This window comes from Hypomesus transpacificus, chromosome 13, assembly GCF_021917145.1.
Source record: "Hypomesus transpacificus isolate Combined female chromosome 13, fHypTra1, whole genome shotgun sequence".
NCBI classification, from domain to species: domain Eukaryota; kingdom Metazoa; phylum Chordata; class Actinopteri; order Osmeriformes; family Osmeridae; genus Hypomesus; species Hypomesus transpacificus.
The window spans coordinates 10,487,728-10,504,500 of NC_061072.1; the positions used below are offsets into that span (position 1 = coordinate 10,487,728).

General features: G+C 45.6%; 2 protein-coding genes across 3 annotated transcripts in view; both read left to right on the forward strand.

Annotated features, from left to right (window-relative positions):
• The first annotated feature begins 412 nt into the window (after positions 1 to 412).
• Positions 413 to 2,585, forward strand: lrrc18b (leucine rich repeat containing 18b). Of its 2 annotated transcripts, none has more exons than XM_047032473.1 (3): positions 413 to 1,049; positions 1,421 to 1,711; positions 1,881 to 2,585. In XM_047032473.1, exons 2-3 carry the CDS (start codon positions 1,461 to 1,463, stop codon positions 2,392 to 2,394), a joined length of 765 nt encoding a protein of 254 aa, XP_046888429.1. In that variant the 5' UTR covers positions 413 to 1,049; positions 1,421 to 1,460; the 3' UTR covers positions 2,395 to 2,585. The 2 variants fall into 2 exon arrangements, with proteins under 2 accessions (XP_046888429.1, XP_046888430.1); XM_047032474.1 differs by having other exon boundaries at positions 1,457 to 1,711.
• A 2,898-nt stretch (positions 2,586 to 5,483) lies between these two features.
• The window catches only part of si:dkey-191m6.4 (rho GTPase-activating protein 22), a 22,225-nt gene continuing 10,935 nt past the window's right edge, over positions 5,484 to 16,773 (forward strand). Inside the window, exons 1-3 of the mRNA XM_047032303.1 lie at positions 5,484 to 5,673; positions 10,206 to 10,405; positions 13,388 to 13,475. Of these exons, the coding sequence (XP_046888259.1) occupies positions 5,631 to 5,673; positions 10,206 to 10,405; positions 13,388 to 13,475 (331 nt within the window). The 5' untranslated portion in view covers positions 5,484 to 5,630. The remainder of the gene's footprint in view (positions 5,674 to 10,205; positions 10,406 to 13,387; positions 13,476 to 16,773) is intronic.

Below are 16,773 nucleotides of genomic sequence, written 5' to 3' on the forward strand. Positions count from 1 at the left end.
GTAATCTATCCCCCTATTAGCATACCTCACTCAATTAGGTCAGTGTAGTCTACCTCCACTGCTGACCTGCAGATGATCTAACCAAATTCATTAATTAGGGGAGACCCTGTGACAGGTCAATACTCAACCACAAAGATGTATCGTTTATTTTATTTTATATATCTTGACTTCAAAATTATGTATGTAAAATTAAATATCTTTAAAATTATGCTTTATTTAAGATGTGTAGTCTAAAGACAGAAGGCTAGAAGTGCTGTATAGAATGGAATAGAATGGAACTGTTCTGATTCCACTACTGCGAAAAAATTATGACATCACAACCATACTGTATGTTCTATTCTGAGTCAGAACCAGGTGTGAATCACCTTGACTGAACAGGCAACATTATGTCACAAAGAGGTCTGAGCTGCAAAGTACAAATCAGAAGTCTGGCGAGGATCTGGGGAAGATGTCAAATTAAGGTACAAAAGTTCAGCTGGGGACTGGGGACATGTTTTGTAATTGGATGTGTAGGTAGATTTCAATAAGTGTGACAGTCAATTGGTAGTGATTAACTTTAACTTGCACGTAAACACCCATACATATACAACTGACTAGGTACAGTTCCTCCCTGCAGGATTCAGTCATAGCCATGAACTACAATGAACTACACATACTGCCAGCCGTTGCCTGGTAACACAGGAAAACACAGCAGAGCTTAACAGGCCCCCACAACACAGAGCAAAGCAGCCAGTCACTCAGTCTATCTGTACTAACACCATAGTTAAACATGAGCGCCTGAGTGCCCTTCAGCCAGAGTAAAGTATAGAGCCCGCCGCACCTCCTGGGTTTTACTTACACGGTTCTACTGTGTCTTTAATGTATAATTCACAGGAGAGGGAGGTGGAGAGATCCTTGACTGAAACAAAGACAATGTTGGCTGTAACCTGGGGAGCATTCCTGTGTTGTAGCTGAGTTGTGGAGACTACTAGCACCTCCTCCGGCTAGAGTTCTCCCTGGCTGTATCAAGGCTGGTTTAGGCTGGAGGGAGCAAAGAAACTCTAATGCTGGTAAGGAATCCAACTTTAGTTTTTTGGTAAATGTTGCATGAAAAATGTCTGTGGGTGGAAAAATCTCAGGTATGTTAACAGTTTGTAAAAGTATTTCATGGTGATCTGAGAGACGATGGGCCTTGTTAGTGGTAGCAAACACAAGTGTTCTATTATTCTGGTATGTTCTGTTGTATCAAATGTGCTGTTATTTTGTACTTTGTTGACTACCGTGTTCAGTACTTGTTACTATGTTACTTTTATTAACCAAAACACAAAAAATTGAGAGAATTGAAACTGATTTTAGTTAATTATAAAAAATGTGAACACTTTCTTGTCTAACGATTTTTTTATGTTTTCAATGTTTCTACGGTATCTCTCTGACTGAGTAGGACTAGATATTCTATCGCCCATACTGTTTCCTCCAGCTTCATGGCCAAGGGGAAGAAGTCTGGTGAGCCCAAGGGCAAGAAGATCACCCTGAAGATGGCCAAAAACGCCCTGAGGCTAACTGTGGATGGCAAAAGACGCCTAGACCTCAGCAACATGGAGATCGCCACCTTCCCTAAGTGCATCCTCAAGCTGGCTGACGTGGACGAGCTTGACCTCAGCCGCAACATGCTGAGGAAGATCCCTGACTCCATACACGAGTTTGTCAATATCCGCATGCTCGACTTGCACAGGTTGGTGAAATCTGTAAGATATACACATATGTCCAATGGTTTGGCCATCCCTGGATAGTACCACTTTGGAAATTTGTATTTATTTAAATCTTAAAATATTAAATGGATGTTGTTCGACTGTGTTTTCTTTTGAACCTGCTGATGACTCCATATCCCTCCAAACACACAGCAACCAGCTGGAGAACCTCCCTGCAGCCATCGGCCGGCTCCAGAACCTGGTGAGCCTAAACCTGTGTAACAACCGACTGACTGACGTCGGCCTCCCCAGTGAGGTGTTTCTCCTGAGAAAGCTGCACAGCCTCAACCTGGGCATGAACTTCCTGGACACCGTCCCATCCTCCATTGGTGCCCTCAAGGAGCTGCGCCACCTTGGCATCTTCAACAACAACCTGACCCGGTTGCCCGAGAGCCTCCACTCACTGCCAAACCTTGAGAGCCTCAACGCCAGGTGTAATCCCATCCCCTCAGACGACAAGCCGCCCCTAGACCCCATCCAGAGAGTGGAGTGCCTCTACCTGGTGTCGGAGAGCTGCCTCTGCGAGCCCTGCCTCAGGAGGCTAAAGGAGGAGAGGCAGAGGATGGACGGCAGGATTGATGATGCCCCCGCCAAAAAGAGGTCCATGTTCACAGGGCTTGTCACGCCCAACTCCGTAGCCCAGGACGAGCAAGCCACCTGGAGGTGATGGCTGATTGGTGCATGTCTTTGTGATGTCATCATCAAGGAACAAAAAGGATACTTTTTGGTGGAGAGGAATATTATTGTCCTATGTGCTCTGATAACAATGTGCATTTCAATGTAAAAAAAAAAGGTAATTGACACTGGAACTGGAATTTCTTTTCAGATCCATCTATCATGTTTCTCTAACAATAAACACAAGCTAATTCCTAACCTTGTGATCAACTGTCTATTTTATTTCTTAACGTTACACCAGGAAAAAGGATACGTTCCATCCCATAAATAACAGTGTCTGCCTAAACATTAGGCTCTGAAACTGCTTAGGCTAAACTACTGAGGTCCTGCAACTGTGCTTGCATAGTACCTACTGTTGAGGCTGTATGTGTGAAATGAAACGTTTTGGGTACATTCTGCTTCATCGTATCATCCAACAGGCTCACACTTATATCTGCTGTCTTCCCATTCTCTCTGAGGTTGACACGGAGGATTGTGCAGAATAGCCACATAAGTGTCCATCTCTTTTTGGGTGTGTTGTATTGTATTAGACATAATGTAAAAGGACATACACAATATTTTCTAATCTAATATGCAGATCAGAATGATCTGTAGGTCTGAACATTAGTTCAGGTCACTTGCACAGTCACACCACTAGAGGGCCACAGACACGTCAGACCACCTCAGGCTGGCTCTTCCTGGAAATGCACTTGATGTGCGTTATTTCCCTCTTTGGGCCAATACAGCTAGGGAGGAAAACAGGACACTTGTTCAGCTATTAAGCTGTTTGTTTGTGCCGTTATCTTGCTACAATGTAGAATGGCCCCTACGATCTCTCCCATTCATCAACTATGAGACTCTGACCAATCCGCAAAGTGCTGATTCAGATAAATCATCTTTGAGAAGCTATTACATATTGATTCACTTATAATGATATGCTATCACTGCTGTGTATACGATCTATCTTGTGACTGATTTTTAATGAGACCATAGGCTTGACTGTATTCATAAATGTATTGAACACCAATTTGTCAGCACGCACGCACACACACACACACACACACACACACACACACACACACACACACACACACACACACACACACACACACACACACCTACACACACACAGACACACACACACACACACAATCTCTTGTCTCTAAAGACTTCAACACTCTTCTTTATCTACAGTGACAGACTGGGTAACATCGACAGCCATAGCGATGTCAGATTGCTTCATATCCATTAGCAGATGAGGTCATGGCTAGTGCTCATTGGCTGTGACAGGCTAATGGCAGTTCAGGGCGGGGCACATAAGAATGTCACTCTTTACTGAGTGTCTTTAGACATCACAGGACTGTTAATAAGGAACAATTTAATTATTTGTGAACATAGCAGGCATTAACTATGCTTTTGCGTATCCCAACCTCCATCCCTATGGATGTTTGAAATCTGATTATTATGTCAAGTATCTTTCTCTTTTCTGTTACGATCAAATCTCATTACTTTTTATGACATCATCCATGGACAGATAAATCCAAATACACACAAAGTCAAGAATCCCCACACCCAGTATGTTGAACATCACTCACATCTTTACCGGTCGTATATAAATCTGCAAATCCCTCTGTCAATGAAGTCATTGTGCCACTGGCTGCTCCCCCTACTGGTCAGCCTGACTGATTCTGCACCTAACAATCAATAAATAATGTTATGTCAACATCACACCTCCCTCCAGCACCCAGCCCCAGTCACTCCTCATCCAATATGAAACTTTAATTAGTCGGCGTTAATATTTCATCAGACAGCAAAGAGCTTTGGATTCAGATTTCTAGACAGTCAGCACTGGGACACTTGTCAGCATATTCCTGCCCAGTTCCAGTGACAGCCTTTTGACCTGAAATACTATATAGTGCACTACTTGCAGATTTTACAGCTCTACCATGGGATTTACCACAAAATTCAATTTTCATTCTTCCAATTCACATGACCACAATTTTTCAACAATTTGGTGTGGACTAGCAAAGGAGTGTCAGTTCACTCCAGGAGGAAGCCCAGTGATTATGTCTCATATAACTGGTCTAAAACAATAGTAGCTCTTTGGTTGGTCTAGTGATTGGATCTGTTGGATGTGGCACATAATATGTATATTACAGCAAAACATTGTGTGTATGCAGTGTATATAGTTTGTCTACATCAATTGATGTATATCTTTTCTCCAGCTATGTGCCACAGCTCTGTCCATTCAATCCCATGCATTAAAAACACAAGTGTGAACCCCCGGCAGGTCCCTATGGTCCTGCTGCCTCAGCCCTCCAGTCCTACCTCTGGCTGTGGCAAGAAGCTATTTTCCTGCTGCCTCATTTAGGCAGTCTGGGGCTGGGTGTGTGTGTGTGTCCCTCCCCCTCTCTGGGCACAGTAATCAGAGCAGCTGTGGTCTACCCAGCCGCACAGAGCCACACAGGGCAGCGCTGATTCAATTGCAGCGGAATACTTGAAGCTATTATCCTCCATAGTGGAGGAGGAGGAGGAAGCCTGACTGGTCTTCTGCAGACACACTGGGAGGGGTATACTATATTCGTAGAGAGGAAAGGGGGCAGGATAGAGGGATGGAAAACAAGAAGGAGAGGAGGAGATTGAGAGAGGGAGGGTGGGTGTGGACGCAGAAGGAAAGAGACAGAGAGTGAACAGATTCAGAAAAGGGGCATCAGACTAATGAATGAGTGGGACAGGAACCCATGCCTGCATATCTGCAGCTAATTAAGGAAAGACCAGAAGCAGGCATAGTACCGGGTGTCCTCTCCTCTCCTCTCAGGCCAGCGTAGGGGTAGAATCACACTGACGTTAACGGGTCAGCTCGGAGGCGGGACCACATCCCCGAAGGACGACACACTTATGAATAATACAACAGGGAGGGGCACAGGCCACTGAGCGTGTGCAAGGAGGAAGGGGGGGGAAGGTATATCCCTCCCTCCCCCTAGCCCTTCTCCCTCCCTCCCCCTAGCCCTTCTCCCTCCCTCCCCCCAGCCCTTCTCGTAGCCGCCCCCTGATGGCTGCTGCAGCAGAAGGTCGGTGGGAGAGAGAGAGGAGGAGAGAAGAGGAGAGAGGAAACGACGAGAGGATGGTGTGTTGAGACTCAGTCAGTGTGTGTGTGAGAGAGAGAAGGAGTGAGAGAAAAAGAAGGGTGGGGTGCTGGGCGGAAGGACGGATGAGGAACATGCCAAGTGGAGAGAGAGAGGTCCAGCTATGACAGCTATGCTCAGCCCCAAGATCAGACAGACCAGGAGAGGTGAGGCTACACATTTACCTACCTACATGCGTTATCCGTCTTTTTGTAATCGATGTACAAGCTTTTGCTTCACTTTATCAATGATCCTTATCCTGTACATTTACATCTTCTATAGACACCTTTACGTATCCATTTACCTGGATCTCTGTCAATGTTTTCTATTAGTTTTTTTCCAGCTACCAATGTGACAGTATAGCACATACAAACAGACACTTAAGGCATATTTATTTATGGTGTACTCTTTGAGGAGCCACAATTGAGCTAGTCCAGCCATTAGATTTGTAGAAACATGAATTCTTCATCTTTATATATGATGTGTCTCAGATGTTGGTTAGCTTCAGTCCATGATGGTGGAAGCACAATTCGTACATAATTCTATGGACACATTTAGGTGCGTTTATGAATGAATTGAACACATTAAGCACACTACTACACCAGCATTAACTGAATGATGGTTAAGATTTAACCAGAAATCTACCATGAATTCTATTAAGATCTTGGGTTTTGGTTTACAGATGTTAAGTTTTCATCAGTTGCTTGTCAAGATGATGCTTTTGCAATTTCCTGCTTTCCTGCTTTCTCGCCTCTGTTTGAATGACAGAAACATTCAGCTAGTGGTTGCTTCTAAAAATACACAGAACTCACTAAAAACACTTAGTTATCCTCTTGTCAAATAAATTACGTTGAAAGTATCTTGAAAGTTGAAAGTAAATCATTTTAGCTCAATTATTCTTATGGGTTTCAAGAATTCTCAGCATGACATTTGTAATAAGCACTTTAGCACAAATTTCCACATTTCATTCAACAAGCCGTAATAGAAGATATTCTAGATACTTCTAAGTCTGTCTTAAGAATCAGTAAGGATCTTTAATTACCCACATGTCAGCTGTTTCACCCCTCTCCCCTCCCCCACCCATCCTTCCGTCGCCATGCCTCACGAAATACGTTACCATGGTTTTGTGCTGTGAAACCTAACTATACTACAAGCAGCACACACACACACATGCACACACAAACACATACACACACAGAACACATGTATTGCTCAGCCTATCAGGCAGTGCCAACCGCCCGCTGGTTCCCAGGGGGTTAACACACATTCGTCAGCAGAGAGGCAAAGAAAAGAGAGTACCGGTAACTGGAAATCGCAGTGTGTGATGCACCTGTAACTGCCCACACCATTTCCCATGCATCGTAAATCAGACAGTGACCAGATTAATGAAATTGAATTTCTCAAATGGATTCCATGCTAGCAGAGAGAGCCAGGTAATTCATTCTCTCACCGATACGGTGCCGGCAATGTGATTCCACCCATGACATCTTAATGGATGGCCTCGCTTTGATGTGTGTGGGGGGTCAGATGGCTGAGCGGTTAGGGAGTTGGGCTATGAATCAGAAGGTTGTTGGTTCGATTCCCGTCCGTGCCAATTGACGTTGTGTCCTTGGGCAAGGCACTTCACCCTACTTGCCTCTGGGAGAATGTCCCTGTACTTACTGTAAGTCGCTCTGGGTAAGAGCGTCTGCTAAATGACTAAATGTAAATGTACATGTCATTTAGGTTGATGATAAATACACAGCTCAAAAGTGCATTACTTATGGTATGTGTTTGTGCTTGCTAATTTGGAAACACAATCATGTATCCAGGACATTTGTCTTAAAAATTATAATTCTATCCCCCCTTCGGCTTTATTTTTTATATAACTTCAAGTAAGCATCACAGTGCCTAATTGTACACTTTCAAAGAAGTGTACAGTATTTGTGAAAAACATTTAGTTTTTTTTGTGGGAGTGAGCAAGTTTTTAAATTGCTATCATGTTACACAGAAACATTTAGCTGAACAGACCGGATATAGACCATGACCTCAGCAGTACATCATACTTGTGTATGTGTGAGATAACTCACTGGTAGTATCTGTGAAGCTGATACAAGGCAGCTCAAAGTGATTTATGTATGTGCACAGTGTAACACAGGGCATTCCAAGCAATGAAATTCTTCAAGCACCTACGTAGTAGGCATGAAAAAAGGAAAAAGTTACATTAGTTTAAAACACAAGTCATACATTACTCATGCTTATTCATCCTCAATGGGTCTGGTCCAAGGCCAGATACAATATTTGACCCACAGAGCTGACACTATATGGACCAATGTCCAGAACACTGAACTTCTGGCATCAGTCGGACAGGAGATGACTGAGTAGGTGTCCAGGACCACATACAGTATGTATAACTGAGCAATTGGTGACTTATGCTTTACTACGCCAAGCATAAATAAACACACTACAAATAGCTGTTCTTTAAATAAATGGTGGTGATGCACAGAAACTTGATGCAAAACTTCTTCGAATACAAACCTGACTTGTTATACTTCCAGAATAACCACATTGTAGCTACACCCTTGACCGACACAGAAGACATGAATCACTGACATAAAAAATCTCCAAACTAGTAAGGAGAGGTAGTCTACACACAAACACACACACACACGCGTGAGTCAGATCACTGGCTAGTTTCTTCCAGTGTGCCTGCCTGTGATACAAGCATGATCCAAGATGTTTAAGCTTCTGTCACTGTGGCAACAACTTACACATGGTCTCTCTGGACCAGTAGCAGCTGGTTCCATCCTGCGGAGTCAGTTGTAAAGGAGGCAATGTGGAAATTACCGTAACACTCAGATGTTAACCCAGAATGTCGGTTTAGTAAACCCCCAATGCAAAATATTGTTGAGCATACGTACATGTTGTTACCCAGAAATAGAACTTGTGTGTTCTGGTGAAAATCATTGACAGCTTATCTGAGCTGAAGAAGAAGATGATTAGTTTCAAGTTTTTTATTGTCAGGTGCACAAAACAACACAAGGTCAGACTGGAGACTGAAATTATTGGGACAACACGACGCAAGCAACCTAGCATAATATAACATATAAGTACTAAGAACATAGATTACATCAGACTTTTGTTGTTATTGCTATCACTGTACAATAGTTCACTGTATCTCAGGACTCTAGAACACAGGGTTGTTCCAGAGTATGAGCAGCAGAGCATTGTGAATGGAGGAAGAACACCATCAGGAAGGAAGGAACACAAAAATAAGGAATGAAGGAGAGAGAGGTAGAACAAGTGAAATATTTGGAGAAATAGATAGGAGCGACAAGTCAGATAAGGAGAGATACAAGGGTGAGTAGGAGAGATAGTGGCAGTAGATGAGGGAGGCGAAGAATGGAGGAGTGAGGAGAGGAAGATGATCGTCAGCTAGACGGAGATAGGGACAGAGCTCTGAGGGGAGAGACAGCTGGTTAATGTGACATACGGCCCCTAATGCTCCGAGGAGAGAAGCCCATACGGAAAGCAACAATACTAGTACAACATTACTAGTGGTAGTCCCCTCTGCTACTACTGTAGTAGCCTAGTCTGCCACAGCAGTTTACGCTTACATTTGTGTCCTTTAGAAAGTACGGAAGACTGATGGATATTGGTCATGCTTAATCTGGTGCAGACAGCTTGGCTGACTATGTAAACAGACATATCTGGTGGAAATGTAGTGTTCTATTTGAGATAGAGGCCACGGCACAGAGCAGCGATCCAACACACATCATTGCAACAGACCCAGAGTTTTTCCAGGCTTAGACTCACATCCTCATAAATCCAGGCCCTTGTAGATGGTCAGACATGAACCTACCCGGTTTTTCCTGTCAGGAGAAGGATGAGGGAATAAAAGGGTAAACATTGATTTTCAGCCCTCTCCCCTTTCCCCCCTCCCCTCTCGGCCATCTGAGCATTGACCCTGTGTGCCATGAGGAGGAGCAGAAGTGAGGAGGTCTGACCAATTGATTCCTATAAATTATACATGATCACAAAATAGCTTTGTCTTGTTTGCCTAACTAGAGTTGCACCCATGGAGAGAGACTTGCTGCTAAGCACAGTCAGCACCGGGTAAATGAGGCTAAATGCGAATTCGGATTTCATTTTCTAAATTAAAATAATAATACAGATAAGCAAATTATGACCGATTCACATTCACCCTAACGAGGGATGTTTCAGGTTGTAATGCGGCCCTAATTTGGTACAAGTACAGCAACAGACACAGACACGAGGCAGATGAAGAGCCCCTTTATCTGCCTCCTCTATCTGACAGGGCCAATCCTGAGTGGGCTCCAGTTACAGCAGACCCACAGTCCCAGGAGGTCTTATTATTGCAGTTCAAAAGGCTTCTGTGTTCTAATGGTCTGCCAGAACAGACAATAAGTCTCTTCCAAGGGCTTCACCTGAGGCACAGTTCATCCTTCTCTCTGTCTGTCTTTCTGCCTGCACTCGGCGCTCTGTGCTCACACCCAGGGAGGGCCCTACGCCCAGGGCTGTCGGACAACCTTGTGTGGGCTCGCCTTGTGTCTAGATTGCTTGGCTCTGGGTCGAAGCTCACCTCGAGTCTGGGTCTTTTGCAGCAGACAGGCTGTCTGCAGACTGAGATCTGTAACCTGTAAACACTGTATGTGTATTTGTACTCATTTGTTTCTGGTGTGTGTGTGTGTGTCCTCAGCCAGGTCCAAGAGCATGGTGATGGGAGAGGTGTCACGGGGCCCATGTCGTCCATCCTCCCCCGGTGTCCAGGAGGGGGTGCTCAAGGCTGGCTGGCTGAAGAAACAGCGCAGCATCATGAAGAACTGGCAGCTCCGCTGGTTCGTGCTGCGCTCCGACCAGCTCTACTTCTACAAGGACGAGGAGGAGACCAAGCCACAGGTAACCCAGGCGACCACAACACAGGCCTGCCAACAAACTGGAGTAACATCCTCCTGGCATATATTTAAGTTTAGAGACAATCCAAAGAATGGGGGAGGCATGTTCTTATGGCTTTATACTCCCCTAGGGTTTTGTCAGGATTCAATTACTGTTATACTCTCAGTTTTCCGTGCATACTTTCATTGTTCTGTCCATAATCATGCTGTGTTCCATTATCATCTCCAATCATACGGTCCTGAGATGTCAACACATACAATTTATTCCATCGATCTCCACATCCGGCCCCCTCGACTTGACTGACCAATGTTATCTATGTGAACGGCATCATCAAAGCCCTGAACCGTGTCTCTGTTCCAGGGGAACACCAACTGAACTGAAACATCTGACTGGCCTTTCTTAATCACAGTCTGTCAATACTTATCCTGCCAGCATTGATTTCCTCCATTCCTCACCACCCCCCCCCCCTCTTCCATCCCTCCTGGCCACCACCACACCCACCTTAACCATGTCCCACTGGGGAGACCGGAGATGAGCGCAAAAGTGTCAATCTGGCCTCTCTCTCGTCTCCTCTACCATCTAATCAATAGGAATGAGTGCATAGAGCTGTGTAGGCAAGTCTCAGAGCTGTAGGAGCTCCTGTCCAGATGAAAGGAAGGGGAGACTTGGGAGGGGGGGGTGTAATAGGGCGGAACTGGAATCGGAAAGTAGGCAATCTATGTGTATATTTCATCATGCAGGAAAACACCACTGAGGACTGGGATGGGGTTGAGTCTCAAATGAGAACTGTTAACACATGAGAGAAGAATAGATTTGGTTGTATCTTCTGTCCCGGTCCAAAACTGACCCACACACCACACAAAGGATTAGTTAGTTATAATATATACTGTTTACTAGTCAATATTTACATAACAAAGAGCTACGGTAATATTCATTGTCCAAACCTGTCCAATCCTTTTAGATCTCTGTGGTTCTGATTCTCTAGGGGGTGAAGGGACAGGGGGGGAGGCTGTAGAACCCAGCAGGGTGAAGGGACAGGGGGGGAGGCTGTAGAACCCAGCAGGGTGAAGGGACAGGGGGGGAGGGTGTAGAACCCAGCAGGGTGAAGGGACAGGGGGAAGGTGTAGAACCCAGCAGGGTGAAGGGACAGGGGGAGGCCGTAGAACCAAGCAGGGTGAAGGGACAGGGGGGAGGGTGTAGAACCCAGCAGGGTGAAGGGACAGGGGGGGAGGCTGTAGAACCCAGCAGGGTGAAGGGACAGGGGGGGAGGCTGTAGAACCCAGCAGGGTAAAGGGACAGGGGGGAAGGTGTAGAACCCAGCAGGGTGAAGGGACAGGGGGGAAGGTGTAGAACCCAGCAGGGTGAAGGGACAGGGGGGAGGGTGTAGAACCCAGCAGGGTGACGTATTTCTATGTGTCGCCTGTCTTCTCTCATCTTTGGCCAGCAGTATTCAGAGCACGCTGACTGCCCCCCTGGGAGGCTCTGCTGTGCGCCTCGTCCCTGGCCCTTCCCCGACGCGCTAGCCATTTGTTGCCATGGCGACTAATGTGGCTACAGCCTGGCCTCTGGTGAGGCCGTTTGGCAAGTTCCATCCTGTTTGATGACGGGTGCCAGCTTGTCATTGGCAGAACAACACTGGCATTTCCTCTCAGAGTAGAGTCTTGTTTGCTTGAATTCGATTCTTGTGTAAAATGGTCATTGATCTGCTACTGATTTAATCTGTGTACCTGTCTTTTCTTACTTCCAATAACATGAGCAAGTGAAAGAAATTAATTTGAAAAAAAAGATTTGAAAAACTCTCAATGTCTTTACATGAAGCACAGAATAAGAAGCTTTTCTCTTCTCCTCCCTCCTCTCCTCTCCCATCCCCTCTCTTCCTCTCCTCTCTCCTCTCCTCTCCCATCCCCTCTCTTCCTCTCCTCCTCTCTTCTCTCCTCTCCCATCCCCTCTCCTCCGCTCTCCTCTCCTCTCCCACCCCCTCTCCTCCTCTCTCCTCTCCTCTCCCATCCCCTCTCCTCCTCTCTCCTCTCCTCTCCCATCCCCTCTCCTCTCCCATCCCCTCTCCTCCTCTCTCCTCTCCTCTCCCATCCCCTCTCCTCCTCTCTCCTCTCCTCTCCCATCCCCTCTCCTCTCCCATCCCCTCTCCTCCTCTCTCCTCTCCTCTCCCATCCCCTCTCCTCTCTCCTCTCCTCTCTCCTCTCCTCTCCCATCCCCTCTCCTCCTCTCTCCTCTCCTCTCCCATCCCCTCTCCTCCTCTCTCCTCTCGTCTCCCATCCCCTCTCCTCCTCTCTCCTCTCCTCTCCCATCCCCTCTCTTCCTCTCCTCCTCTCTCCTCTCCTCTCCTCTCCCATCCCCTCTCCTCCTCTCTCCTCTCCCATCCCCTCTCCTCCTCTCTCCTCTCCTCTCCTCTCCCATCCCCTCTCCTCCTCTCTCCTCTCCTCTCTCCTCTCCTCTCCCATCCCCTCTCCTCCTCTCTCCTCTCCTCTCCCATCCCCTCTCCTCCTCTCTCCTCTCCTCTCTCCTCTCCTCTCCCATCCCCTCCTCTCTCCTCTCCTCTCCCATCCCCTCTCCTCTCCTCTCCCATCCCCTCTCCTCCTCTCTCCTCTCCTCTCCCATCCCCTCTCCTCCTCTCTCCTCTCCTCTCCCATCCCCTCTCCTCCTCTCTCCTCTCCTCTCCCATCCCCTCTCTTCCTCTCCTCCTCTCTCCTCTCCTCTCCTCTCCCATCCCCTCTCCTCCTCTCTCCTCTCCTCTCCCATCCCCTCTCCTCCTCTCTCCTCTCCTCTCCCATCCCCTCTCCTCCTCTCTCCTCTCCTCTCTCCTCTCCTCTCCCATCCCTTCCTCTCTCCTCTCCTCTCCCATCCCCTCTCCTCCTCTCTCCTCTCCTCTCTCCTCTCCTCTCCCATCCCCTCCTCTCTCCTCTCCTCTCCCATCCCCTCTCCTCCTCTCTCCTCTCCTCTCCCATCCCCTCTCCTCCTCTCCTCCAGGGTTGTATACCTCTGCAGGGCTGCCAGGTAAACGAGCTCACGGCTAACCCAGATGAGCCAGGAAGGCACCTGTTTGAGATCGTACCAGGTGAGGAATACTATCAGGACATGATGTTAGAAAACAATATTTTCTCAGTGGCTCTGCACTGCCCTCTAGATATTCAAAAGCTTCAAGGATATAGAAATGTATTAGTGAGTCAGCAGGGAGCGCTGCTGAGAACATTAACATATTCTTACAGTAGGTTTGGTTATGAGATTATGAGTGTTTTTGACACATTTCCACATCCCAGCTGGAGATGCTTGAGATGGCATGTTTCATGCCAGATAATCTTGTATCAAAGGTTCTTCTCAGAAGTTTTCTTAAGAGCTTACTCATGCAAAGGAGCTTCTAAATCAATGCCTCAGGTAACCTGAGGAAAGGATTTTCTGCTCTTTTCTACTTTTAGAGAAAATATGCATTCATCCCAAGTTTTACAACTTCAAGAAACCAATAAACACTCCCTCTCTCTTTCTCAGAAGCTTGTCTGACACTTGTCTGCAAGGCATGATAGCTTAGCCTGGGGCTGATGTACTACAGAGAATCCCCTTATTCAGCTCTTCTTAGCATTACTTTAACATGATCAATTGTAAATGGTTAAATTGTCATTTTTTATTGGTCAGGCACTCATGGCTGGCTAGCATCGTTGACTAAGGACTGCATTTGTTTGTTGGTCAGTGATCTCTGTTTATTGTAGCCTGCAGGCCTGTGTGTGTCTGTGTGATTTATTTATGGTGAGTAAATATGGCAGGGGAGTGTGATCCCCAATCAGCCCTAACTGAGAAAGTGGGCATAGTCACAGGCAGGCACACACACACGCGCACACACACACACTCAAACACACACACACCCTGAAGCAAGGAATCTCTTAACAGTGAGATTACAACTATTATAGCAGGCTTCTATATTAGGTGAATTGAAATTCAATCCATGTTGTGCTGTTTCCTACACAGCCCCCTCTGCTACTCCCCCTGTGTCCTCTCGGTCTCATGTTTACTAGATATTACATTCTCGGCTCCACAGGGAACAAGAGATGGGTTCTCCCTTTTCTTACACTCCTAATCAGCTTAAATGAAAGCTGGGTTTCTACGATTCTCAGCTTGGAAATAAACTGCAACAGAGGGGTTGGATGACAACACTGATTCACAACGCTTTTCACTCGGAAAAGAACAAAAACATTCGCGTCAACAAATACTGCTATTGAAAATAGCTCCTATATACCATGTGATGCCTGGACAGTTGTCTAAATCACACATGAATTTCAATGGGTCCAATTATACGGGGATGTGCGACACTACACTGTATGGCTGAGAGTGGGATGTGCTTTTGCAGGAGATACAGTGCCCTCCAAAAGTATTGGAACAGTGAGGCCAATTCCTTTATTTTTGCTGTAGACTGAAAACATTTGGGCTTGACATCAAACGATGAATGTGAAACCAGAGATCAACGTTTCAGCTTTTATTTCCAGGTATTTACATCAGGATCTGATGCACAAATTAGAAAATATCACCTTTTTGTTCGAACCCACCCATTTGTCACGTGAGCAAAAGTATTGGAACATATGACTGACGGGTGTGTTTTGTTGCCCAGGTGTGTCCTATTACATACATTATTCAATCAATAAATACCACTGAATGTCTACACTCAGGTTCAGATTGGGTAAGATAGGTTTTGTCTATGCAGACTGTATTCAGAGGTGAAAACAACATGAAAACCGGAGCGCTGTCTTTGGGTGAAAAACAAGCAATTGTGAGTCTTAGAGAAGATGGAAAATCAATCAGAGCCATTGCAGAAACATTGGCCATAGCCAGTACAACCATTTGGAATGTCCTGAAGAAGAAGAAAACTACTGGTGTACTAAGTAACAGACGTCGAACAGGTAGACCAAGGAAAACATCAGCAGTTGATGACAGAAACATTGTGAGAGCTGTAAAGAAAGACCCTAAAACAACTGTTAGTGAGATCAGCAACAACCTCCAGATGGCAGGAGTGAAGGTATCACTATCTACTGTTCGCAGAAGACTTCATGAACAAAAGTACAAGGGCTACACCAGAAGATGCAAACCACTCATTAGCAAGAAGAATAGGAAGGCCAGGCTGGAATTTGCCAAAAAGTACAGAGATGAACCTCAAAAATTCTGGGACAAAGTTTTATGGACTGATGAGACAAAGATTAACTTTTACCAAAGTGATGGAAAGGCTAAAGTTTGGAGAAAGAAAGGAACTGCTCATGATCCCAAACACACAAGCTCATCTGTGAAACACGGTGGAGGTAATGTCATGGCTTGGGCTTGCATGGCTTCTTCTAGGACGGGCTCATTAATCTTCATTGAGGATGTAACACATGATGGCAGCAGCAAAATGAACTCGGAAGTCTACAGAAACATTTTGTCTGCCAATTTAAGGAAAGATGCAACCAAACTGATTGGCAGAGCCTTCATCATGCAGCAAGATAACGACCCAAAACACACTGCCAAAACAACAAAGGAGTTCATCAGGGGCAAGAAATGGAAGGTATTAGACTGGCCAAGTCAATCTCCAGACTTAAACCCTATAGAGCATGCATTTTACCTGCTTAAGAGGAGACTGAAGGGAGGAACCCCACAAAACAAACAACAACTGAAAGAGGCTGCAGTGAAAGCCTGGGAAAGCATCAAAAAGGAAGAATGCAAAAGTTTGGTGACGTCAATGGGTCACAGACTTGCTGCAGTTATTGAAAGCAAAGGATTTGCAACTAAATATTAAGTCTTATTCACTTAAATATGTTTTAAGTATATCTGTTCCAATACTTTTGATCACATGACAAATGGGTGGATTCAAACAAAATGTGATATTTTCTTAGTTGTGCATCAGATCCTGATGTAAATACCTGGAAATAAAAGCTGAAACGTTGATCTCTGGTCTCACGTTCATTATTTGATGTCAAGCCCAAATGTTTTCAGTCTACAGCAAAAATAAAGGAATTTGCCTCACTGTTCCAATACTTTTGGAGAGCACTGTATATTATATCCTACGATCCCTTCATAACGGTGTATGTGGACCTTAGGGGCAAGGGGTAGGCTACTTTAGATTCAGTTGTTATCTTCGCAAACTACAGTTTCCTAAGATCAGGAAACACAATGGTTTTTCTTTTTCTTCTTCAAACACTCAAGCTGGGGATACAGTACCCATCGTTTAGGGAAGAATACTCTCTCCAAGCAATTAACCTACGCACATTAAAGATCAATGTTTCTTCCTGATACCTTTCTCAAGACCATTCTCTTCACACAAGGTCATCCACACAGGGCTAGAAGTCCCATGATCTCCTAGTTTGTGATGTGACCACCCCCATCCCCCCCCCCCCCCACAT